At 55.9% G+C, this 25739-nt stretch overlaps 3 protein-coding genes across 4 annotated transcripts; 1 reads left to right on the plus strand and 2 right to left on the minus strand.

Annotated features, from left to right (window-relative positions):
• Positions 1-943: 943 nt before the first annotated feature.
• On the plus strand, positions 944-7291 carry AP1S1 (adaptor related protein complex 1 subunit sigma 1). Of its 2 annotated transcripts, none has more exons than XM_010952718.3 (5): positions 944-1168; positions 3034-3212; positions 3841-3949; positions 4901-5038; positions 6335-7291. In XM_010952718.3, the coding sequence occupies exons 1-5, from the start codon at positions 959-961 to the stop codon at positions 6380-6382; spliced, it is 684 nt and encodes a 227-aa protein (XP_010951020.2). In that variant the 5' UTR covers positions 944-958; the 3' UTR covers positions 6383-7291. The 2 variants fall into 2 exon arrangements, with proteins under 2 accessions (XP_010951020.2, XP_074201946.1); XM_074345845.1 differs by lacking the exon at positions 944-1168 and adding an exon at positions 1853-1993.
• A 723-nt stretch (positions 7292-8014) lies between these two features.
• On the minus strand, positions 8015-11105 carry VGF (VGF nerve growth factor inducible). Its single transcript, XM_074345844.1, has 2 exons — positions 10895-11105; positions 8015-10388 (listed from the first exon to the last, which is right to left on the minus strand). The coding sequence occupies exon 2, from the start codon at positions 10366-10368 to the stop codon at positions 8515-8517; it is 1854 nt and encodes a 617-aa protein (XP_074201945.1). The 5' UTR covers positions 10369-10388; positions 10895-11105; the 3' UTR covers positions 8015-8514.
• A 5194-nt stretch (positions 11106-16299) lies between these two features.
• NAT16 (N-acetyltransferase 16 (putative)) lies at positions 16300-25156 on the minus strand. The gene is given in 14 exon segments (XM_074346863.1): positions 16300-17780; positions 17782-17875; positions 17878-17995; positions 17997-18049; positions 18052-18136; positions 18138-18265; positions 18268-18304; positions 18956-19180; positions 19915-19977; positions 19979-20149; positions 20151-20195; positions 20197-20239; positions 23738-24130; positions 25152-25156. Coding segments are annotated over 14 exon segments (1482 nt in total). The 3' UTR covers positions 16300-17758.
• Positions 25157-25739: the final 583 nt, after the last annotated feature.

Below are 25739 nucleotides of genomic sequence, written 5' to 3' on the forward strand. Positions count from 1 at the left end.
CTCATTTTTTTAAACAAGGTAACGAAGGGTTAAATGACCCACCTGAGACTATACATTAAGGACCAGAGACTAGATTGCATTCCAGGTGAATGAGGTCCACCCTCTTGCAACTAAAGCATATTACCTCCATAACAAAGAGTAAGAAAAAAAAGAACACAAAGTGGAGATAGGTAGGGCCTTACCAATATTTACTTCAAGTGCTACTCAAAAATAATAGCACCATTTGTTATCAATAATTATCTAGAAATATGTCATTAAGTTTTCAGCATGACAAAATATAAGACTTTCGTATCCATTTATTTATAAGCAAATTTCTTTACTACACGGATACACACAAGCATACGCACTCATATATGCACATCCTCAGCCAAAAAATCTTGTATTACAATCTACATTCTTCTCATATTTACATTTGTGTCTAGATTACAACTGTCCCTTTTCAGCTTTGACCCATGCTAACCTTTTAAGAATCTCTCTAATTTTTCCTCTTTCGCCTTAATTCATCCTTCTCCCCCTCTTCCTTACATCACTTTTCTATCAGCCCTTCCTTTTCTCTTTTGTTTCTCATCTTCCTCATTATCTACACATTTCTCTTTAAGAGAGTGTTGCATCTAGCAGGTTCTCGGTAGATATGTATTTTGAGCTCCATACTCTTCTCATGCCTGCCCCACCACCACCTTTTGTCTTCCCTTCCTCCTCATTCCTGTTTCCCTACAGACAATCCCCACCCTGCTAGCTCTCAATCGCCCACGCCCCTTCCATTAAACCTCCCTACTTGCTCACAAACTCCAATGGTCATCTCACCCACCTCTCACCCCTTTTCCCGCCTTTTCTCCCCAAGTTTCCAAAGCGCGAGGACCTCATTGTCCTCCTCCCCCATCCTCCAACCAGCCCACAAGACAGCCTTGTTACCAAGACGACAGAGCTACTCAAAGCTGAAGTCAAGGACCTGGTTGCCATGGCTCCGCTTCTCCGCCTCCAGCTCCACCAGCGCGCCCCTCAGCGTTGGCGCCTGCGCATTACGCAACGCTTTGGTTCTCTAGGCTGGGGCGGACGGGGCGGGGCTTCGAGCGAGAGGGAGGGAAGAAGGCGAAAGGATAAGAAAGGGAGGGGAGCTGGCGCCTACGGTGGCCGAAGAGGGACGCGCAGAGCCGGAGGCTGCAGGATGGTAGGCTGTGCAAAGAGGGAGGGGAGGGGGAACCAAGGGGCGTGGGCTGCACCTGCGGGGGTCCTTGGGGGCCGCCCTCTGTGTGAACCGCTCTGTCTTCTTCTGGTCCTCAGAGGCCCTCACTTACCTGGGCGGGTGAGCTGCCGGCCTCGGAAAGAAGAGCAGCTGGAAATGGCTTTCGGAGGAAGGGGCGGGGAGGGGGCACATTTGTGGGGCGAGAGAGGTGACTAGAGGGCAGCGGGACCGTCCCGAGCCTAGGGGAGCGCGCGGGTCGCGATCCAGGGGGTCCTGACCACTGCCGCAAGGAAGTCGCCCGAGAATTAGGGGCTCCGGGGCCTGTTGGCGGAGGGAGGCAGCGGGGGTCGTTGGTCACCAAGACCCTCTGCCCCTATGCAGCCCAGAGAGGAGCGGTGGCTGGGGGGGAGGGCGGCGTGTGGGAGGGGATAATTTCCGGGTACGAGGAGTGGACGTCCTGCCTCGATTTGTCGCCCAGCTCACCTAGAGACTGGGGTAAAGTGGGGAAGCCAAGCTGGCTCGAGGTTTTGCTCTCGGGACCCGGGCTTTGGCTCCCTGGTTCTGGTGCTCCTCACTCTCCGCCCCCCACCCCCTCCTCTTTCCGGAATCCAGGCCTTCCGTCTTCCTGCTCCTTCGCCCCGGCCCACCCCTAATCCTAGCCGCGAGCGGCTCCCTTCCGCCCCTATGTTGCCTTCCCACCGCGCTAGCAGCGCTTCTCCATCCCCGCCACCAAAAAACCCAGTTCTCTTGAATTTTGATCTTTAGCCTACTAAAGTAGTAACGTTCCACACACCCAGGATTCCAGCCCTGGTAATGTACTTGGAGAGAAGAGCTACAGAGTGTTGTGGCCCGGACCCTCCGGAACTGGGAAGCGGGGGTGGGGGTGGGGGTGTGCACCGGGTAGTGAGGGCTCTGCACTCCTCCCCACTCCACCCCCTTGTGCTTTGTTCCACAGGCATTCCCTAGGTGAGCCACCCTGAATGGCTGTGTCCTAACTGAGGAACTGAAAGGGAAATTGGTCACCTGATATCTGGGGAGGTGTGGGCGTGTAGCAGGAGGCTTCCTAAAAGGAAAAAAGTAGAAATATCAGTAGCCAAATGCCTGGATGGTTGGGAAGAGAGGAAGGTGGAGTTTAGGGGTCCCAGTACCATGTGCTGACATGAAGGATACCCTTGGACATAGGACTAGCACTGGAGAGCAGTGTACTGAGGACACCAGGAAGGGTGTATGGCTAGAATGGGGCGGGAGAGGGGCAGAATTGAGGTAGCTTCTTGAGGGGCAAAATGCCTAATTTCCGCGTGGTGATGAATAGAAAGAGCAGGGAAGAAAACAGACATCTCTTTGACATCAGGTACAGGCTGCTTGTCACTGTGCTAACATTTTACCCACCTTTGGAAAACAGGATTAGGAAACAGGAAGTCAGGGAATAGTGACACCTAACGTGTTATAGTGCTTACCATGTGCCAGGTACTTTTTCATATAAAAACTCCCTTAACCCACCTAACAACTCTGTAAGGTAGGTACTTTGATTATTTCCATCTTATACATCAGGAAACAGAAGCCCAGACACAGAAAGTAATTGCCCAAGGCAAATTACTCAAACCAGTAGAGCCAGGATTTGAACCCAAAAGATAAGATTCAGAAACTCTGACACCCCCTGAAGGAAAGACACCTGCTTCTGGGAATACTTGGAGTTGACAGCAAGGGCTGATGTTTTGAAGAAAGTAGGAGCTATGAGTTGAGATGGGTTAGATGAGATGAGTTTGGGGCTGTGTGTTTATAGAGGAAACAAGCTCGGAGAAACAAATCTCTGAGAGTCAGCTCTGACTCCACCCCCTCCCGCCCCCTAGATGCGATTCATGCTGCTGTTCAGCCGGCAGGGGAAGCTGCGGCTGCAAAAATGGTACCTGGCCACATCAGACAAGGAGCGAAAGAAGATGGTTCGGGAGCTTATGCAGGTTGTTCTGGCTCGCAAGCCTAAGATGTGCAGCTTCCTGGAGTGGAGGGACCTCAAAGTCGTCTACAAGAGGTGATTCCCCACCTTCTGTCAGTACCACCTGGATCCTGCTTAACTGGGGTCTGGCAGTGGGTTCCAATGGCTGAGAAATAAGTTGTCCTTTAGGTCAGGAAGAGCTGAGAGCTAAGGCCATCTGGAGGGCAGTGATGAACTCCAGCTGCCTTTCCTTCGCAAATTCACCGTGAAGAAATCCTTGTTCCCTTTTGGTTTTGCTCAAGCCTAGTTCACGTGCACACCTCTGTCCCAAAGGCTCTATCTTGTCTATTGCACACGTCCCTTGCAGCCTCATTCAACAGTCATGGATTCTGTGCCACTTTTCCCAACACACACACACACCCCGTTTCTGGTTCCTTCTCTGAGCAGGTGAATTAATTGACTCAAGATACTTTGCTGAGTCAAAGTGAACAGGTCAGAGGGCAAGAGGGAAAGAGCTTGCGTCTTTGCCTGTGTTTATGAGAGGCGCTAAGAGGCTGAATGAGTTACTATTTGCATACCCTGGGGTCACCCCGCCTGTGTCCAATAGGGGCACACACTGAAAATGAGGGGAAATGAGAGGTTTGGCACCACATGCCTGGGTCCCTGGGTCTTGAAGCAGACCCAGCAGCCCTCCCAGCTAGCCCTCCTGTGTCGCCATCTTCAGATATGCCAGCCTCTACTTCTGCTGTGCCATCGAGGGCCAAGACAATGAGCTCATCACTCTGGAGCTGATCCACCGATACGTGGAGCTCCTGGACAAATACTTCGGCAGCGTAAGTCTCCCCACCCACCCCAGTTTCCCCCAGGCAATCCCCTCTTTCTACCAAACCCTGGGACCCTTCCAGCCTCTGCCCTAGAAGACTCGGGAAAGGTGAAGTTGGAGCAATGAGAACAGTAATTAATCTCCCTCCTTAAGCCTTAAGCCTATTAGCCATGCCTCTTAATCAGCCCCAGGAAGGAGGATGGGGACCAGAATCTGCCACTCCATCAGTCCATCTAGACTTCTCAAACAAGGACAGAAGCCAAGTTCAGATTTTATCAGTGGTTCCTGACCTACTTAGCTCTGGAATCTTCTGGAGGTTTGGTTTTGTTTTTGTTTTTTTAAATAGCCATGCCTGGGTCCCACCCCCAGAAATTCTGAATTAACTGATCTGGGCTGTTGCCCAGGCATTGGCAGTCAGCTCAGATCTTAGTTGGGAAATAGTAATAATTCCATAATTTGTATTCCACTTAACAATTTACAGAGTGCTCTCAGGTTCTCCTGTTTGCTCCTCATTCCATTCCTGTGAGTAGGTGTCGGTGTCTCCATTTTTGGATGAGAAAACTGAGGCTCAGAGAAATTAAGTGGCATGTACAGCTAGCTGGTTAGTGACATAGCACTGCTTGGAACTCAAGTTCCAGGATCTGGAATCTCCTCCTCTGCGCTGTCTCAGTGCCAAGGGCAGAGAGCTAGCCCCACTTCCAGTGGGAGCAGTGTCACACATTTGAGGAGAAGGCAACAGGAGTCACAGTCAAGGGTAGACTAGAGCCACTAATGTTTCATCATCACAGAGAAAGAGGCAAGAGGAGCAAGAAAAGCCAAACCAAGGACTAAGGGCTTGGAGTTGGAGGAGTGGTCAAGAAGGCCTGGGGCCAGGATGGGAAAAGAGGCGGGGCTGCTGGGATTTCAGGTGGGGTGGGGCTGCACCTCCACAGTAAGCTCTGCCTTCTCCCCTTCATTCCAGGTTTGTGAGCTGGACATCATCTTCAACTTTGAGAAGGCCTACTTCATCTTGGATGAGTTTTTGATGGGGGGTGATGTCCAGGACACCTCCAAGAAGAGCGTGCTGAAGGCTATCGAGCAGGCAGACCTGCTCCAGGAGGTATGGGCGCAAGGCAGTGAGGAGGAGGAAGAGTACCGTGGCAGAGGGTGCCCTCCCTCCCCTGGACACCTTGCCTGCCGGCCCCAGCTGCCCTATTCCCGCCACCGCGCAGGGGCCCCCCCTCCCTGTGGTGTCTGGCCCTCACAGTGCACGGTTGGCCAGCTTGCCCTCAAGCCCTGACTACTCTGGTGGGAGATAGTAGGGCTGTGCCAGTTCTCCCCTCCTTCTCCCAAGACACAGGATGTCTCATCCCAGCCAAATGGCCTTTGTTCCATGCTTCTCTTGGCATTCAGGGTTGCTCAGAGAATTGGAAAAAGGGGAGATGATAGATCTTTTTTTCTTCCCTGGTGTCTTCCCTTTTTTTTTCTTTCTTTCTTTCTTTTTTTTTTTTTTTTTTTAACACACTCATGCTCAAAGCGTCTGCTTCTCAGAAGCAAATTTTGCTGCAGGGATGGGGGCGCTGGGGTCAAGGGCGCCTGGCTGTTGTTCTGCCTGCTCTCCAGCACCCCCGCCCTCACCCCATTACTGCCTGCCCCCTCTCTGCTGTGCCACTGCTGAGCCTTGGTGCAGGGAGATGAGTCACCAGAACCTGCAATGATGAGCAAGGCGGCCAGAGCTGGCTCTGAGGAGGGGGAGACATGGGGGGGTGCTCCTGCCTGCAGTGGGAGAAGGGACAGAATCGAACTTGCCACTTCACCAGTCCCACTCCCCCATCTCTCTCTCTCTCTCTCTCTCTCTCTCTCTCTCTCTCACTCACTCACACACACACACACACACACACACACCTGTTATTGGTACTTTGCTCAGACCCTCATGACTCATCTCTCTGTAGTCTGGTCCACCTTTCCTCACGGACCTAATGCCAACTTCTTACTCCCTCTGCCAACTCTGAAAAAATAAAAGGACCTACCCAGCCATCTGCCACCCCCAGCCCTGGGAAAGCAGGTTTCCCATCCTGCAGACCCAGCCTTACTCCCTTCCCCTTCAGATACTAAGGCCAAGCCCCCTGCTCACCAAGCTCCTGGCCTTGGGTTTCTCTGGGTGGTGGTGGACTCAATCTGGACCCTGCTCCTTGCCATGGTTGGCTCTGGGGCATGGTCCTGGGAGGCTGGGGAGCTCCCCTGAAAGGTCCCCAGGTATTCCAGCCTTGGGCTCACGTTGGCTTCTCTCTCCCCTCCCCGTGTCTCTCTGTGCTTCCCCTACGCTGTCTTCGCTGTCTTGCCCACCCTCCTCTCCTTTACCCCCGCCTGTCTCTCCTGGTGTCTGTGTGTCACCCTCTGTCTGTCTCTGCCTTAGGAAGATGAGTCGCCACGCAGTGTGCTGGAGGAGATGGGTCTGGCATAGCCCCCGCCTGGGGCCACGTGGAGATGTGGGGAGCTGGTGGAGAGGCCAGGCATCGGTGGCCCTTTTCTTGGTGGGACCCAGCTGCTCTGCCTCCACTGCCTCCCCTTCTTTTGCAGTGAGTGGTGGGCTCAGGACCCTCAAACATTCCCTCCCTCCACCCCCTACCTCCTGTTTCCCCCTTTCCCACTGAAAGTTTTAGGAGCTAGGAGGCAGGAAAATGTAACCAAGTTGGGGGTGCTATTTGGCTTTCATTCCCTGCCTTTGAAGAACTAATGTCACCATGAACTCCCCCACCCCCATAATTGTAAATATATAAATATGTCAGGTTAAAGGGAAAAGATTTTCAGGGCTCTTCTCTTCGCCCTGCCCCATAACCTACCTCCACCCCTCCCCACGGCAGCCAGGGCAGCTTCTCTGCCTTGGAGGGGGACTTCTGTGTCCTGAGGGGGAAGTCCTTTCCTTCCTCTGCCCCCTCCCCCTCCTTCTTGGCTGCAGTGGGGCCTCTGTCCAGTTCCAGAAAAGGAACAGCATAGTTAATTTTTTTCTAACCTTGCCACTTTGAGGGAAGGGAGGGCTGGGGGAAGGGCAGGCTTTACAGAAGACTGGGCCCTGTCCCTCCTTCACTCCATGTTCTGGGTGAGGCAGGAGCTAAGGGGGTGGGGTGGGGAAAGTGTCTGACTTTATTTCCTTTCCTCTGAAATAAATGGAAAAGCGTTTCTGGACTTTGCCTGCTTTAGGCTCTGTGAAGGAAGGCAGGGCTGCTGGGATCAGTCAGGACGAGAAGGGAACACTACCCACTCCACATGCCCCCGGAATTAGGGCTACCAGATTTAGGGCCAAACAAAAAAAAAGTAGAAGACACCCAGTTCAATTGGTTATGCTAATAAATAAATTTTTAGGATAAGTGTACCCTATGCAAATGTGTCCATTATTTATCTGAAATGTAAATTTAACTGGGTGTCCTGTATTTTACCTAGCACCTCTCCCCAGACAAATTTGTGAGCTCAGTGCCTCTGACCACAACCAAGACCACTGACCAAGGTGCCTCCAGTTCCCTGTGCTGCCTTCAGACTAGGAGGAACAACTCCTGGGGACTTGGTTTCATTCCTCTGAGGTTTCTTTGTGGAAAATTTCATTTGCCAGATTTAGTTTCATTTGGGAGGTGACTCAGGAGTTCAAGGGTATATTCCACCCCCTATGCTTAGAAAAGACTTGAGAATCGGTTGTTTCTGTGGCTGCTAACCCGTCCTGCCCATATTTCTTATGAAGTACAAAGGACCAGGGAATTTAGGAGCAGTTAAGGGAAGAAGGTGGATAAGGTGCGACAGGGTCTGTGCGACTACCTAGGTGGCCCAGGGATCATGCAAAGAATTTCCCATGGCCCAGAATTGCCGCACCTTATCCTCTGCTTCTGCATCAAGACCTGTGACTAACCCCCCCCACGCTGAAAGTGGAATTTGAGGTTTCCTAGAATATGTGAACCTATTCTACCCCTCAAATACGGCTGAGGTTCTACCACTCAACCCTCACTTTTGAGCCAGAGGAGTTGGGTGTCTGGCTGGTGCTTCCCTCACCGCCCCTTGGGAAGGACCACGCAGGCCCAAGGGGACGGGTGAATAACCGAGAACAAAGTCCTAATAAAATAGTCACTTTTATTTCTTAGCAAAACTATTTCCTCCGTGAGGGGTATTTACAACAGGGTAGGGAAAGAAGGGGTAAATTCACAGCGATGGAGAGAGGGTGGCGAGGCTTTTAGGAGACCCAAAGGGCAGGAGACAGACACTTCCTTACACAACTGGAAACGCTTTTTCCGGTTTCAGACGGGGACATCCGAGGGGGGACTAGGTGGGGACGGGATCCTGCGGGGGCAGGGAACTCACACAAACCACCCGCTCGCCAGGGCTGGCCCTGGGACACCAGTGAGTGTGTTTGGGGACTTCCGACCCACGAAAGAGTCTGACGGGTCCCAGCCCAGCCCGGGGGTTGGGACGGCCCGCGGGCGGAGGTGGGGCGGGGCCGGGCGGCGGCCAGGGGCGGGGCCGGGCGCATGCAAACACCGAGAGGGGAGAGGAACGACACGGAGGGTGGGCGGCGGCGCGCGCTGTGGTGCGCGGGGGCGGGGCCGGGGTCGGTCATGGGCGCCGGAGGAGCACGTGCTCGATGTAATTCTCCAGCTCCTCCTGCTCCTGCAGCCGGCGCTCCTCCGCCTCCGCCTCCTCCTGGGCGCGCCGCGCCTGGGCCTCCCGGCCAGGATAGTGGCGCGAAGGTGGCAGTGCGTGATGGTAGTGGCGGCGGCGCGAGGCAGCAGGCGGCTGCAGTGTCCGCGGCCGGATGTAGTTGGGAAAAGGGTGGTAGGGCCCTGGGGGAAACACCTCGTCCTCCTCCCGATCCCAGGGCGGGAGCACCTCGTTCCAGTCGGGCAGCTCGTCTCGAGCGGGAGCCGGGGCAGGGGGCTGGGGCTGAGGGGAGCGGGCATGGGTGGGGGCGGGGGCTGCCCGGGGTGGTGGCACAGGCTCCGGAGGGGCGTTCTTCTTCCGCTTCCGCTTCTCTTCCACCTCCTCGATGATGCTGACCACGTCGTCCGCTGGCAGGTGGAGTTTGGTGGACAGCTCAATGAGGCTATCGATCGTCTGCGGGTCCATCTCTTCGTCATCGTCCTCCTCCTCCCCACCCTCCTCTGCCCCCTCGGCCTCCTTTCGTCGGTGGCCGGGCGTCTCCTCCTGGGAGCGCTTGTCTTCGGCTCCGGCTTCCCCGTCCTCCTCCTCAGCGAACAGTAGCGCGTTCTGCCTCGCCCTCTCCGCCTCCTCCGCCTCCGCCTCCGCCTCCGCCGCCTCCTCGTCCTCTTCCCCCACCGTCCCCTCCCCGCCGCGTCTCTCCTGCTCCGCCTCCTCCTTCTCTCTCTCGCTCTCTCGCTCCTCCTCCTGCTCCTGCAGCCCCCGACCCCCTAGGCCGCGCTGCCGAGCCCCGCCCTGCAGCAAATACTGGAGCAGCAGGTCGGAGGCGAGGTCGGCCAACCTCTCTTCCTGCGCCGCTGCTTGCCGTGTGGCTTCTGCCTGCCTCCTCCCGGCCTCTACCTGCGCCAGCCCTTGCTGTAGAAGGCGCTCCCCCGCCTCAGAGCCTCCCAGGAGTGAGGTCTCCGGCCGGCGCGCCTTGGGGAAGGGAGCGCCCAGGCCTTGGTACGCCTTGGACAAGGGTGCCAGTGCCTCACCTAAGTGTGTTTTGGGGGAGGACACTCCTTCCCTGAACTGGTGGGCTTCGGGAAGGGACCCACTCTCGGGCCTACGGGCCTGGAATTGTGGGGGAGCCGGGGGCGGCAGGGGCGCGCGTTCCGGGACGCGCGCCTGGAACTCTCCCCAGGAAGCGCGCCACACGCGCTCCGGCCCGGGGCTCTCCAGGTTGACTCGGGTCAGCGTGTGCGTGCGAGTTTCTGTCTCTGCTGCCGCTGTCTCTTGCTGGCGCTTGGCGCTGCTCGGACTGAAATCTCGCAGTTCCTGGAGCAAGGAAGCTAGCGCCTCGAGTTCCTCGGAGGGGTCGCCCGCCTCGGGACCATTCTCCTGAGTCTGAGGGCGAGGCGGGGCCGCGGGCGCCTGGGTCTCTGGAGCCGGGAGGCTGTGGGTCTGGCTGCGGACGGTCTCGGTCAGTAGAGCTTCTGCTGCTTCTTCCTCTGGCCGCTGCTGGGAGCCACCGGGCGCCAGGGGCGAGGCCGGGCGGTCGAGTGCCTGCAGCAGCACCGCGGCGAGCTCCCGGGGATCCACGCCCTGGAAAAGCTCTCCCTCGTCCTGCGGCTCTGAATTTCGAGCGGCTCGGACCTCTGGGGCGCTAACATCCTTCGGCCCGAGCACTGCGTCCCCGGCTACCAGCTCTTTATGCTCAGAGCTGGGGGGAGGTGGCTGCACCTCAGGGTGCCCCGGAGGCGCTGCTTCCATCCCCTTGATCAGTAGAAGGAAGCAGAAGAGAACAGAAGCCGGCAACCTGAGTGCTTTCATGACCAAAGGATTGCCGGAGACTGAAAAATAGAAGGGACCAAAGAAAGGGTTTCTGTAAGAATTTTCTGCTCTCTGATTTTATATTCCCTTCCCCCACCTTTAATCGGGAAATCCGGGGTTTCCCTTATCCCCCTAACCTTACCCAGAAGAGGGACGTTTAGGAGCAAAAGAGGAAGCTGTTGTGCCGATCTCTGGAGTCGTGTAAATGGGAAAACGCCCGCAAACCTCTCTCCCCCAGTGCCTCCTCGCCCCCTTCCCTGAGCCATTTCACTGCCAGCGCCCACGTACTAAGCAGCAAGGATACCGGGGCAGTGGGGGGGGATCTCTGCTCCCTCCCCACAGGACTCCCCGGATGGTGCGTGGGCGACTTCAGCAGCAAGAAAAAAGCGGCGACTCCCCCATTTACCAGGGACCCTTACCGGGGGCTCCCCGCTGTGTTTTCAACACCCCCATCTGGGGCGAGAGAGAGCCCTCCCTCACGCCCACGGCTGCCGAGGGTTTGAGGGACGGACAGCAGAGTATTTACCAGCTGGTGTCACGACGCGGGAGGTGGAGAGGAGGGTCGGGGCGGGGTGGGAACAGGGAAAGATCAGGACGCGTCCGCCTCGGCTCCAAGCGGTGGCTGAGATACGAGCGATGGTCAAGGTCTGGCGTCCAGTGGGCTGGGCTCAGCTGAGTCGGCGCAGCTTCGGGAGGCTCGCTCGCTCCGGCTTCAGCACGCTGGACAGCGCCCGCGCCGCTGCCGCCTTATAAAGAGGAGCGGTGGGTCATGTGGGCTCGCCCCGCCCCATTGACGTCAATGTTCATTCATGGGGAAGCGGGCGGGCGCCTAGAGGCGGGAGGACACCCAACGATTGGAGAATGCGTGCCTCTCCCGGCCTGCGCCTGCGCTCTGCAGGCCTCGGTTGGAGAGGCGTGCGCTAGCCTAGCACCCGGGAAAGGAATGAATGAATGAATGAATGAATGAAATGCCGAGGCGGGCGGGGCAGGGGGCTATGAATGAATGAAGGAGGGACGAGTAGAAAGGATGAATGAATGAATGGCAGAATGAATGGCAGAATGAATGGAAGGGTGGATGCTGAGAAGCTGCAAGGCGGGAGGGTGGGTTACAGAGCAACCTGCAGCGGCGGGAGCCCGCGTCGCTGAGCGGAATAAGGTGGGGGCACTCCCAACGTCTGACTGGGCCCCAGTAGGAGATCTATACAGGGAAGGAGGGAAATAAGGAGTCCAAAGCTGAGGAGGGGGCTATACTCATCCTCCTACTGCACCGTCCGTGGGGAACACGCCCAAGGACAGCGTGAACCTAAGAGAGGAAGGACGGTTGTGCTCGCCTGCGGGCGCTGTCCGCGGGTCTGCGGTGCGGGGTGCGGGCTCTGGGCCGAGGCATATGGGTGGATCTTGCGGTTTGAGTAATCCCGTCGGAAAGAGTCCGAGTCGGAAGAGAAGGGGAAAAGATTGAGGATGTGTGTGCCTGTGTCGTGTCTATTCATGGTCGGTGCGTGTCTGGAGAAAAAGGTGTGTCTGTCCTTCTGTCCAGCTGACTCTGTAGCGTATGTTGGCGTCCCCGCTGTGCCCCTTTGCAGCCCACCTCGCCCCACCATCCTCCTGCTTCTTCCCCTCTCGCTGCCTCCCCACCACCACCAAAGGACATTTGGAGGACGAGAGCAGACCAGGTGGGGAGGGGGTTGCTCAGGTGGGGGCAGGGTGACTCAACTTCATCTCTCTCCACTGCTTAAAAGAAAGGTTTGAACGCGATGCGGGGGGGTGGAGGGTGGGGGGGTGCAACGTCAGAGATTGCCCTCTCTGCCACCATACCCCTCGTCCGCGTCTCCTGCCAGAGGGGTTGGGACTGGGGTCTTGGACAGTTAGAGGTTCCGGGAGGATGGGGGGCGATGACGCACAGATTGCGCAAAGAGAATCCATCAGCGAGCCGGGTCCAGTGAAGGGAGACCAGACGTGGGCGGGGGTGGGGGGAGGACGGAAATGAGGAGGGGGGCAGGGGAGAGGGGAGGGAGGCAAAGGGAGAAGCCACTGCAGGAATGAAGGGGAGGGAGGGAGGCTGGAGGGGGCTGCGGTGCAAGCAGAGAGCTGCGCGGGGGCGTGGGCAGAGAAAGGGGGGAGTGGAATGACACACGCCAGACACACAAGAACTGCGGACACAGGGGTGTCCATGGGCACACGCAGGGCACCGGAGCCCTACGCTCTGCAAACTGGAATCAGGGCTGTCTGTCAGGAGCTCAGAGATTCTTTCAGAGACAGTTCTCAACCCCCTCCTCATCTCTTCCTAGCACTGACCCTCATTCATTCTCTCTCTCTTCCTCCCCCTCTCTCCCTCCCTCCCTCCCCCCTTTCTCCCTCTCTCTCTGCACACACACACACACACACACACACTCACGTGCTTTCCCTCTATAGCCAGCAGTGGCTTCTCGGTTCCATCAGTGGCTCGACTTTCCCAGAAGAAAGCCCATCAGCCCATCCGCTCTGCAGGGAAAGAGGTGGGGAGGAGTAGAGAGAAAGAGGAAAGAGAAAGATGGGGGCAGGAGAGGGAGGCAGGAAGGCAGGCATCTGGAACAGGTAGAAGAACAAGCTAAAGGAGAGAAAAAAAAAAACCAAAAACCTGAGAACCAAGGTGACTGTAGAGATGCCAACGAAAGGAGGGAGGGAGGGGACTGCAGACTCAAGTCTTTGCCTTAACGCCCCCCAACCCACCCCCTCTACACAAAACTATCTAGGACCTCCCCATCCCCTGTGGCTTCCCCTCCTTCCTCTTCCTCCTCTTCCCATCTCCCCCCTTATCCTCCCAGCCATTTAACTGAGAGCAGTGGAATGGGGAGGGGGGGGGTCACGTTACCTTCCTGAGATGGATGATTCAGAGAGAGATGGCTCAGACATCTGGTGGGGGGAGGGGAAGCCATCCAAGAGGGAAGGAAAGAGGGAGGGAGAGAGGCAAGAGGGGCAGACTGAGAGGCTGATGGGGCTAAGAGACCAAGTGTGAGATAAGGGAGACAGGCATCTAGAGAAACTGTTCCTGTGGGCTTGTGTATGCGCACATGCACCTATGTGTACATGTACATATGTGTACATGTGTGTTTGTGTGTGTACAGAGATTAATGAAACATGTAGGGGAAAGATAAAGAAAGGGAATGGGGCGGGCAAGTGTGTATTTAACCAGTTAGAGAGTGGATGGGCATAGCAGTGTTGCAAGTTAAATATGAAAAATTTCTTCCAATCTGTGGGGTCTGTGTTTTGATCTGTTTCTAGGTGTCTGTATCTAAGCGTGAGTGTGTGTGGGTCCTGATCTCTATGAATGCCCCTATATCTGTGTGGTTGGGAGTCTGAATGCATCCAGTCTGGGCATCTGCTGGTGTCTGAAAAATGTGCCTGGCTTGGTGTGTCAATAAGATGTGTGTGTACATGTGTGTCTTTGTGCATGTCTCTGGCTCCTTCCATGCCTGTTCATATATATTAGAGGTTATGCGGGTTTCTGTATGTCTTTGATCTTGCCTGCTCCTTCCCCACGTTCCTCTCATCTCTAGATTTCTGTGCAGGAAAACCTCAGGATCCTAGCCACTCATCTGCAGCCCCTAAGTTCAGGTCTTGCCCCTTGTGTTTTAGAGTGTTCCCCCATTCCTCCATTCTTCCCAACCCTTTCTTCTTCCACTCAGCCAAGAAGTCCAGGGGAGCTTCTCAGAAATCGACATCCCAAGAGTCTTCAGTTATCATGGAGTGGGGGAGGGGCAGTGAGGTGGAAGCCAACTGCAATCGGTTTGGTGATTCCACAATCTGGATTATGTCCACATGGACTTTGAATCTCTGGGTCTGTTTCTACCTCCCTCCATCTCAGCTCCCTACCTGGGTCCACTCATTCACACACACCCCACCTCTCAAAGATGTGCTGTGCCCTTCATACCCTGCTGCATCTAGGGGCTTCTGGAAAAGAGCTGGACTAGGGACCGGTTACTGGGACTGGGGAGAGGAGGGAGGTGGCAGGAAAGAGAAAGGAGAGACAGAACTGGAAAAGGCAACGCTGAGATGGGGACCAGGAGGGGATGCCTGGTGTTTGCTCTGAGTTGTTTGTATAAATCCATCTCTTTGTCTTTGTTTCTGAATCTCACACACTCCGGGAGGGTAGAAGGAGAAGATGGGGGCCAGCTAAGTAGTGATCCAAGCTGAAGATTTGGAAAACAAGGCGAAGGGGGCAGAGCACTGGGTCTTTTCCCTGAGAAGGTTTGGGAAAGAAAAAAAAGGGCAGGGGCTTGGGGGCCCCCATAGCTTACTGTCCCATCTCTTCCTCCCTTCTGCCCAAACGGTGACTCACCTCTGCAGCCTTTCAATGCGTCAGCGATGAGGGGGGCAGGCAGGGAGGGGGCACTTTGTGAGAGACGCAGGGGTCTCCACTTTGAACTGAAAGATGGTGCTGAAGGTCCTCCTAGAAATGGTCCCATTAGAAAGCATCATTGCCCTAACCCCTGCCTACCCCAGTTCAGTAGGGTGGGAGTCCTGGGAAAGGGACTAGGAGAGGGCTGGGGGCCACTGGTCGGTTTGGGAATGATGAGTAATAGGAAGGGGGTGCTCACCCTGATTTTTAGTCCTGGGGTCCCATTTCCTCATACCCCCACCCACTCCTGGGTGGGGGAGGGGAGACTCAGCAAGCCGGGGGAGGGCAAAGCCGCAGAGATGAGTCACCAAGAAAGGAAGAGAGAGAGAGAGAGAGACAGAGATGAGGAGAGACACAAAGAGAGACAACAACTGGAGAGACTAAGAAAGGAAAATGTACACACACAAGAAGGTGGTATCCGCAGACTAACAAGAGAAAGGAAATTGTGTACTTCCATAATCTTAAACCAACCCCCTCCAACATCCACCTGTCTCTCTCTCTCTCCCTCTCTCTCTCTCACACACACACACACACACACACACCACTATCATTCAGAGTTACAGTGATATTCTGGGACACGCCCATTTACACAAACACAATGTCACACCTAGCCTAGCAGAGTCTCCCAGACACATGCTGAAGATGTGACCAGGGTAATGGAGATTGGCGTTGAGAGCTCTCAATTCATTTTACACTGGATGATGGGAGGGGGTAAAAGCCCTGAAGGAATGTAACTTCAAAAATCCAAGACTCACAGGCTATGCCTTGCACACGCGACAACACACAGTCGCCTGCCTCCCCATCGACACGTACATAGTAACATATCAAGCATCCTCATCAAGAAGCCACTTGGAGTACCTGATTCTGGGATGCGCCAGGCACCTAGTTCCAAATACATCCCTCCCAAAGACCCCCCTGACTCGTACACACATGTACAGAAACGCAGACACACAAAGACGCCCATGGACACACTCACACGGACGGAAACCACCTTGCGCTGCCTCGCCCGCGTCCGCACACGTCCTGGCGCCCCCGCGTGTTACTTTTCGGGATCGCAGTCTCCGTGGATCCGGAGCTCGTCTCCCGCGGGGCGGCGCCCAGGCTCCCTCCACCTCTTCCCCATCCGCGCGGTGCCCACCCAGGAATGGGGAAAGCGAGAGCATAGCATAGGCCATGAGAGAGCTGGGAGTTAGAAGCCTAGATCGTAGGAATGAGGGAGGCTGGTCCTGGATGCCAAGGGGAACTTGCGAGAAGAGCAAAAATTTGGATAGCAGTGGTCTCTCAGGTCCAGGGGAAAGCGAGGCCCCGGGCTAGCCAAGGTGCCTCGCTGCTGCCCGCCTCGGTTCTGAGCAATCACTTCTTTCTGCAGCTTGGCTGGGGTGGGGGTGGGGGCACGCAATGGCCAGCAGCCCTCCCCATCTCCCCTCCAGGAAGTCATTAGCCTCACTGCCACAGGGCTTAGAGATCCTCTCTAATACAGGCTGCTGGGGAAGGGGGGAGGACAGTACAGCTCATCCCTCCCCACTGAGAAGAAGTGAAACAGACACGGAGGGTGGGCTAAAGGGGCCGTTTTATTGCAATACAGCTGTGGTTGAAGGGACAGGGAGGAGGGCAGCATGGCCAGGCGCAGGAGGCAGCCAAGTAAGGCAGAGCAGCACAGCTGGAACTGGGGACAGTGGGGAGCAGAGGCTGTCCTCTTTGTCCACCTTCTTTCGCCTGCTGGCGCCCTCCTCTGTCCACGTCTTTCATTCCATCTCCAGAGAACCCTGTGCTCGCTGTCAACAAATCCCTAGAAACTGTCCATTGTCCAACAAGAAGTTCAAGCTACCCCGTTACATACAGTGAGGTTCTGAAGCATGCTCTGGGCTTGAGACACCTTGGTTCTAGTCCCTGCCAGGCTCCCAGCTACTACGAGTGACTTGGAAGTCACCTGGATCTTTCTGAAACTCTATGTCATCCCTCTGTGGTACATGTGAGGATCCCGTGTAGGAGACATCATTGTGCAAATGCAGCAGTTACTACTTGCATTTAAATAGAAGACCGTCAAAGTCCACAAAAAGCATAAAGGGACAAGTGGGTGGTAGGGGTGTCTAGAAATATCTGGGAGTAGGGGTTCCAGTTGCACTAGAAGGCAACCTGGTTAGAACCAGGAGACAGCCTCGCACCAGGCTGGGGGACCTGCCCTCCACTACACCAAACTCTCCACCCAGAACCCCCTGAAGCAGAGGAGGGAGACTGCAAAACAGCACCATTATGCAGTTGGAGGAAACCCTAGTCAGAGGAGGCAGCCTCAGAAAGATGCATCACCAAAAGTGTAAGCAGGGGCTAAATGGGGGTGGGGCATTATAAATCTATTTCCGTTCCAGGCTCTTTCTGCATACTACACACAGGGTGGGTAGTGAAGAGGTTATGGGGAAGAGGAAGGGGAATGGAGGGGCAGACAAATGGGCAACGGGGAATAGGAGAGGTCCAGGTACAGGAGGGTGAGATGGCGCAGAGGAGAGGGGCGCAGGGAAAGCTCTGAGGGCCTGAGAAAGAGCAGGAGGAAGAAAAGTAATGAGCAACTGTGCTTCTGGCTGGGTGCTGGGTATTGCACACACTTCTGCCAGCTTCCATTCACGGCGAAGAGGAAGAAGGGAGAAGCCAGAAAGGGCAGAGTTTACTCCCAGGCGGGGGCAAGGACTGATAAAGGCTCTGAAGCCCGTGAAGGAACCCATTCTTTGTCGAGGAAAGGGAAAGTGTGGACAACAGCAGCGCAAGTGGCTTCCCCAAACCCAGCGGTTCAGATCAGGGTGTGAGCAATAGCGTTTGAGGGGCTAGTCAAGATGGCAGACAGAGATAAGGGGAAAAGGGAGGGGAGTGTTGGGCACCGGGTAAGGGTAGGCGTCAGAGCCTGTTACCAAGGGCAGGGGGACGGGGCGGAGCTAGAAAACAGTAGAGGCGGGGCTGTCCGGGGATCTGCGGAAGAAGGTGGATCAAAAGGGCACCTTCTTTCTTCCCAACTGAGAGGCCTCAGATGTCGGCCTCCAGCAGGTTCGGCATAACCCTTGACCAGCTCGAGCCCTAAGCCAACCTGGCAGAAGTCAGCCAGCTGCGACAACAACTGAGGCGCCAGCATGATCTGGCACAGACGTTGAGGCTGACGAGGCGTGGGGCCTGGCTCTGCAGATGCCATAGAAGCTGGCTCTGCACTTGCGCGCCGTCGCTGCCGAAGGCGTCAATGTAGAGGTAGCGCCCTGTGCCTTCGCGGTCCTGTAGGTTGGGGAAGGGGCTCAGTGCACAGCGTGATCACGTGAGGCAGTCCCGCCACTTCAGGCCCTTGATCGCCAGTCAGCGCAGGTTGCTCTCGTTCAGCCGGTAGGGCTGCCAATCCTGGATGGTCCCGCCCGGGAAGCACGTCGCGCTGCACGGAGGGCGACATCAGGAGGCATGCCATGTCACTGCCAGCCTCCGACACGGCCCCGGTGGGCAGCGGCGAGAAGATGCCGGAGGCCCGCAGCGCCGCCAGCCGAGCTCCTCCAACAGCTCCGACGAGTTGAACTGGACTAACAGGATGCTCTGCAGGAGGCACGAGTGAGCGCGGGGCAGGCGGCGGAAGGGCTGCGAGCCCGGCGCCTCTTGGCATTTGCACTCCCTCATTCGCCCCCTGGGGGCTCCCACCTGGGTCCCTCGGAAGGCCTAACCGTGTGGGGCCGGGTGGAGTAGGGTATGCGAGAGCGTCGAGGAACCAGGGGCAAGGCCTCGGAATACCTGGATCCCCAGGAGAGGCGGGATCAACGTGGAGTAGTCAGGGAACTGGGTATGTGGGCCCCGGGTCTCTGAGGGGAGTGGAAGCCAAGGAAGCAGATCAGTCAGTAGGATGGGGGAGGAGGAGGGGAAGGACAAAGGCTCAGATTAGGATGTTTGGGTCCCTGAAGGGAGGCAGGATCGATGTAGGGGAGGCAGGGTCATGGAGGTCCGCACGCCTGGGCTCCAACGTCCTGAAGTAAGGACTGAGCGTTTACAGACTGGAAGTGGGGAGCTGTTTGACTTTCTCTGGGCAGAAGGGCCTGGGTAAGGACTGGGAGTCCCAGGGCAGGGCTCATGGGCGCCCCCACTCGTCAAAGCCAGCAGCAAAAGAAAGCCAGTCACTGGGTGCGCGCTGAGGGGAAAACGCCCGGAGGCTCCCGGAGAGAGGCGCTGCCCTCCTATCTCCCTTGTCCTTCTCACCTGCTTGGCGATTAGGCGGTATTTCTTCAGCTCTTGGGGGCCCAGTTGGTTGTCCCGGGTGAGCAGTGCCACTTTCACCCCCGGGTGCTGTCGCTTGACCGACTGCGAGTAGAAGTGCCCCAGCAGCCCGGCCACGCCCTTGCCGCGCTCCCTGGGGGCCACGCGCAGCCCCTCCACCAGCGCCGTCTCCCCGACGTCGATCACGTGCATCGCCTTCAGCTCGACCTGCGGACCGAGGCCTTTAGGGGGACCACGCCCCACCTCCGACCCAGCCAAGACTCAGCTCACGGGGCTCGCCTCTTCCCGAACGCTGAGCACTCTGTCATCACCACCCTGGGCGCCAGGCCAGACCAGGGCCTGCCCAGGGAGCTCTCCTCAGCACTTAGGTCTCGGATTCCAAGAGCCGGCAGAAAAATCATTCGCAGGCGTCTTCCACTTCTTGTGATGCTCGAGCTCCACGCACACCAGGTCCCTGCCCACTCGCCACGCCCCTTTCTTTGGCTCCACCCCCTGGAGCTTGCTACGCCCGGCTTCCTCTAAGCTCAGCCCCGGAGCCCATCTCTGAGCTGGTTCTGCTCTCCGCATCCAGAGAGTTCCGTTTACTCAGTAGTCCGGATCCCATTCTAGTTGCTTCCACCCCAGACTACCCCCTCTTGTCTGCTTCCCACTTTCTGTGCTCCCGCATAAACTCCTCAAAGGAATCCTCAAATACTGAAGCTGTCATCAGTCCCTCCCGTTCCTCCACTATTCTGAGTTCTACACATCCCCCACCCATCCTTCTTCTCATTGGCTGGGCCCCTGGATCCGCACGCCCTACTTGTTGGTTCCAAAGCCGATTCTATTTCCTGAACAATCGAAAGAGGGCTGAGGTGAGGTTCTCTTCCTCTCCTTCCTAAGATCCATGCACTCAAACGTGGCTTTACCCCCTTTTCACCTGAGCTCCGCCCCCCAGCTCTCACCACTCCTCGGTTGCAATTGGCCAGCACTGCCGTGGGGTCCGGATCCCGGAGCGAGAGGTGGTAGGCGGCTGGGAAGGTAGTCGAGGCCACTTCAGACGCCCTAGGATATGGCCATCACCTCTTCAAACTCCTGTTTTGTGACCATCACAAAGTCCAAAGGCGCAGCCTCCATCTCAGGCCCTGATCTGGACCTGGACTTGGACCTGACCTCCTGTGTTAGGGATCCCTAAGTGCCCCTCCGCATCTGGTTTGGCCTCTTTTTCCGGCTTAGGGACCTCTGACCTCTGAGGTGGCTCCACCACAGCTGGCTTCCAGCTTCGTTACCCTGCAGAAAAGAGAGAATCCAACACCAGCATCAGAGTCCCCTGCTTCTGCATCTGGCCCCCTCCACAGAGTCCCCACAACCTCTTCCTACATATATAAACATCCCTTCTCCGCTCTCCACCCAGACCCTGGGAATCGAGAGCCTCCAGCTCCCCTCCTTCTTCCAGCTCTCAGACCCCCCAATCCTGCCCTGTTCCACCCTCCAGGATGCTTCTGGAACTCCCGCATTCAAAACCCCATGAGCTCCTCATCACCCCCTAGGAACTCAGATTAAGGAGAGGAGGCCAGTGGGTGGGGGGAGGATATTGGAGGGGCATCCCCTCAAGAGTCTCACCACCTCTCTGCAAGAACATGAAAAAGAAATTCTGCTACCCCTACGGGAGATTTCCCAGAGCCCTCTTCCCCAGGTGGCAGGAGGGAGGGGTTGAGAGGGAGAAACAGAGGGTTTAACTCTTCTCCCCTTTCCCACCACTGCCATTTATCCTCTCAGGGCAAAGGATGGGGGGCGGTGTGTAGACCCCAGATCACTCCACATCGCTGCCCCAGTGCCCCACCCCCCAACGCACGTATTTAAACATAAGCTGAAGGAGTGGATGGATGCACAGTTCCATTAGAAAATTTCAAGCTGTTCCTCCCAGGCTAATCAAAATCACCCTTTTCTTTCTGAGCCTGTTCCCTCCTTCTCCAGAGGGAGACTTGGCTCCACTCCAGGGCTAGATGATCATTTTGAAGACAGCTTTGTTGGAGCTCTAGCAAACAAAATGACCACCAATGCCCCCTCCCCACTTACCTCCCTTCCAAAGATGGAGTCTTTCTCTGTTCTTCTTTTCTTATTTTTTTGAAATATCTCCCTATAATCCCAGCACCACCTCCCACTCAGTCCATCCCTGGTCTTCCCATTCCTCAGGATCTCCTTCTTGAGTCAGTCCTCTTTTTGGGATCTGGCACCACTTTGGCACCCAGAGACACAGCCAACGAGAAAGCCCCCTCCCCAAGTTCGGATGCCTCCTCATTTTCAGCCCTCTCTCCTCCAGACCAACCAAATCAACCAATCAAATCCCCATCCTCTCTCAGTCAATTATAACTGTCCCCTCACAGAACCTACATAAGCCTCAGTAGCCAATATCTCAGGGGACACACAGATCAGCTACTTTGTGGGGGGTGATATTGAGTTGGCTAGACTTTTTTCCCTCAAGAACACAACCTGGGTTTGGGAGAAGGGACCAGCAGGGGCACCAAGGGGTGGTTTAGGGGTGAGTTTAGCTTCTAAACCACAAACACGGCTTAAGTAAACACAGAGTGCTTCCTATGCAAACAAGCCTCATAACAAGAGCTCCATCTCCCTCTTTCTTTCCAGTCTGATGCTGATGCATAAGGCTCTCCCAGGTAAGCTGAAGTGAAGTAAGACAGCTCGGGCCAGCATCAGCAGAGGGCAGATAGAAGTGCAGGCTCAGGACCTTTAAGCCCCTGCTAGGGCCTTTAGAAACCATCAGGTTCAAGCCACTCCTTTCACAGAGAGGAAATCCATTAAGGCCCTTGATGGTTAAGATCTTGCCTAAGGTGACTGACTCAGTTTGGGCAAAGCCAGGCTAAAAGTTAAGTTTTCCTGACTCCAAGGACAGTGGGGAGACCCTGTTTGGGGGGGGGGAACTGGGCCTCCAACTCCAGCCTTAGGAGTAAGGGTAGGAATTACTGGGTCCTTGGCAGTAGCCTAAGGGCTCAAGTGCTGAGGGTTAAGGTGACTCAGAACCAGGATGGGATTGTGTCAGGAACCCCCACTGCCCTCTCCCCACTGTCAGCAATTCCTATGCCAACAACCAGCTTAATCAGACTCCTTACCCCAGGCTCTGCAGATGATGGGTTCCAGAGGCAGATGGGAGCTTGAGGCTCCCATCTGCCTCCCTTTCCAGGCAACCTCACCAGCAATTCACGGGTCTCTGAAAAATACAAGCTGGTAGTTCAGTGGTAACTCCAGCAATTCCCCCACTGCCCCTAGAAGAGGGCAGAATATGAGCAACTTGTAGACTGGAACACACCCAATAGAGACCAACACATTAGGCTTGGGTTTCCCTCCTCTTTTTAAGATGGGGAGGCTATCATTTCCAAAGAGTGTGTCTACAGCTCAGATAAAGTTGTGGAGGGGGGTGGTTGATTCCCAGGGTCAGATGAAAGAAGGGGAGAGCTTGCCAATTCACCCTGCATCTTCTCTTCCCAAGCACTCTACTCTGATTCACTTTTGAAGAGACACAAAATTTCCAAGGACCCTGGGGGAGTGGGTGCTGGGAACACAGCAGGTCAGAGGTCCCAGGCCAATCCAAAGCAGCCAGCTGGCCCCACAACCCCTGCTCCCTACTCCGATCCATTCCCACCCTCCAACCTGGCTCCTTGAATTATAACTCCCAGTAGGTGTCTAGGCAGAGGCCGAGGAAGCCCTGTGCCTCCAGGGCACTGTGGGAGATTTAGTTCAAGCACCCCCTGAAACAGGCTCCAGGAAAAGGGATGGTATTTCTCTTGTCATCCTTGTATCCATTCTCTCAATCTCATAAATATGAATGATCCACTCTGGCCACGGGACGATTGTAGTCATCGCTGGGCATGCCGGGAGCCCACCCCACTACCGACCTCTCCCCAACTCCACACACCTGAAATAGTGATAGCCCTGAGGTCGCAGCTTCTCTGTGCTCGAGGAGGGAGCAGAGGGAGCAGAGAGAGGAGAGACGGAGACAAAGAGACTTAGCTACACAAAGCGCCCAAAGAAGAGAGCAAAAAGAACAGGAACCGAGGCAGAAAGGAGACAAAGGCAACAGGGAGATGCAGGGTGGGAGAGGATGGGAGAGAAGAGCACGAGGAGGCACGGATACCGAGTCACAGACATGACACCTCGTGACTCAAGGCCCAGCAGATGCCAAAAAAAAAGTCCCAGCACACACCCCCTCCCCAAGGAGAACATGAATAGAAAACAGCGTGACAAGGCCCCTTCTCCCGAAGGTGTGCAATGGGGGAAAGGGTCAGGGGGAGGAGAAAACCAGAAAAGAGGCTGAAAGAGAACAGACTTAGAGAAGAGAGGCAGGGGAGACAAGATAAAGTGAGCAGAGGCAGGGGCGAGGAAGATGGACCAACGAGCTGGGGAGAGGGGGTGCCCCAGAGGGCCACGATCATGAAGAAGGGGGTTGCTGTACTAGAAGGTCTTCCCGGGTCTCCGGGAAAGCAGGCTTCCTCCCTTCTCAAAGGAAGCTGTCTACTTGGCAGGGTTCCCCCCGGACACCAGACTCTGGGGACAGGCGGGAGCCAAATGATGAAGGAGTGGAAGAGGGAAAGCGCCTCTGACCACCTAGGCGAAGTCCAGGCTTCATGTATCTAGGACACCCAACAGGGAGGGGTTGGGCCGTAGGGGGCGCGGCGGCTTTCTCCCCGATAGGGGGGCGTGGCCTTCCGCTGCGCGGATTCCACGGCGGAGCAGCACGCCAGCTCCCAGCCCCCAAGACCGGCGGCCCCCTACCTCGCCCGAGCCCCGGCCAGGGCCGGGATGCTGAGAAGCCGATCGGGGCCGGCCGCGCAGACAGTGAACGGTGCCGAGAGAGGGGTCACCTGAGAGCCCCGAGGGTCAAATTCCGATGACGCGCGGGGACCTGGCCGCGCCGTCCGGTCCCAACTCGGAATTTGGATGCTAAGGCGGGGTCTGCGCTGCGGCTCGGTCTGGAGCGCGGGGTCTGTGCCGCGGCTCAATCCCGAGCGCGGGCTAGCACGCCCAGCGCTTCGGGGTTCGGGCGGTGAGCTTCGCTCCCGCGGCGATGCTCCGGCAAGGCCGGGGCGGCGGCTCGGAGGGCGGAGACCCCAGCGACGCGGAGGAAACCCGGAGCGGATCTGGAGCGGACTCGGGTGCAGCAGGGGGCTGGAGGGGACGGGGGAGGGGAGAGGAGGCGGGGTGACAGGGCGCGTGGGAAAGTGGAGTTACGCGGGGCGGGGCGGTCCCCTCGGTGGTTGCTGCTGAGTGGCTTCAAGCTCCAAAGACGGGACTCCGCCCCTTGTCCTAGTGGGGAGCGGGACTGAGGGTAGGGAGGTGTCTTGGGTTTTGGTAGAGGGGGTGATTGCTGGCTTAGTTATTGCCCCGCGTTCCCAGCACCTCTACAGCCCCACCACCACCACAGCGCCCCGCAGTTCCCCTTATCCAGTGGTCACCCTCCCTCAACGTCACCTCCAGCAGCCAGATAAGTAAGAGCAGCTGGAAAGGGGTCGCGGGGCAGAACACCCTACGGACTTGGTCGGAGAAAATGACCAGGAAGATCGGGAAGGGAAGACATCAAGAGGCAGCAGCCGAGAGGCTGAAAGGAGCAGAGGGAGGCCAAGAGGGATCAGATGGGCCACCACTCCCCGGGGTCTCAGAGCAGCCTTGCCTCCCAGGGTGCACAGGCCGTCTCAGGTCACACTCAGCTGGGCGTATCTCACAAGCCATCTGGCAGCAAGGCCCCCGAGGGGCAGCAAGCAGAAAGACTTCCAGATACACCCACCTCCGTCTGAGTGCCGGCAGGAACACAGACCTCTGGGCACACAGCGTGGCACCCTTGCTACCCTAGGCGAGTGGAGGAAGGGTGGGAGGAAGAGTGAAGTGTGAACCTGGAACAGGAGTAAATGCAGCGCTACTCCTGACTCTAACAAGCTGGTGGCCCAGGCTCTTAACTCCCGGGGGGCTTCCACCACCCGCGTAAAGTGAGATTAAACACCTGCAGTTCTATTTGTAAAGAGCCAGGAAAGTGTGGATGTGAAAGTAAAGTTCTTTAGAAACTGGTTATGTGCTGCAAGGAATATTAAGTTCTCCTGAGGATATGACCCCCCACCCCGACCCCTTGTCCTCCCATCAGGGCCTGCCAGTTCCCATGATGCCCCCTTCGCACCAAAGCTGATCTCTCACCTACCTCATTCCAGGTTTGTACTTTCCATAACCTGGTAATCTGATCCCACTGGCTGTGCTAATGTGACAAGGAGGGTCTTGTTCCTGGACTCCCACACACAAAGCCACACCAAGGGTTAAAGGGGTCAGAATCCTCTCTTGAGATCAAGGCCAAGTAGGCCAATAAAGAACTAAGTCACCCAACCTTTTCTTTCTTTCTTTTTTTTTTTTTTAAAATAAGGCTTCCCCATTTCTGATTTTTGGGACTGCTAACACACTGGGCATCTCACAAAGCTGAAGTGAAAGTGGAATATGTTCAGTTGTGGAAAAGCACCTCAAAAAGCTGGATGCAATCTAATTGTCCATTGACACATGAATGGATAAAGAAGATGTGGTGTAAAAAAAATGTAGTGTGTGTATATATATACACACACAATGCAATACTGCTCAGCCATAAAGAAGAGTGAAATAATGCCATTTGCAGCAACATGGATGAACCTAGAGATTATATTAAGTGAAGTTAAGTCAGAGAAAGACAAATATCATTTGATATCACTTACATGTGGAATCTAAAAAAAAATGATACAAATGAATTTATTTACAAACCATAAAT

This window comes from Camelus bactrianus, chromosome 18 (assembly GCF_048773025.1).
Source record: "Camelus bactrianus isolate YW-2024 breed Bactrian camel chromosome 18, ASM4877302v1, whole genome shotgun sequence".
In the NCBI taxonomy this organism is placed as follows: domain Eukaryota; kingdom Metazoa; phylum Chordata; class Mammalia; order Artiodactyla; family Camelidae; genus Camelus; species Camelus bactrianus.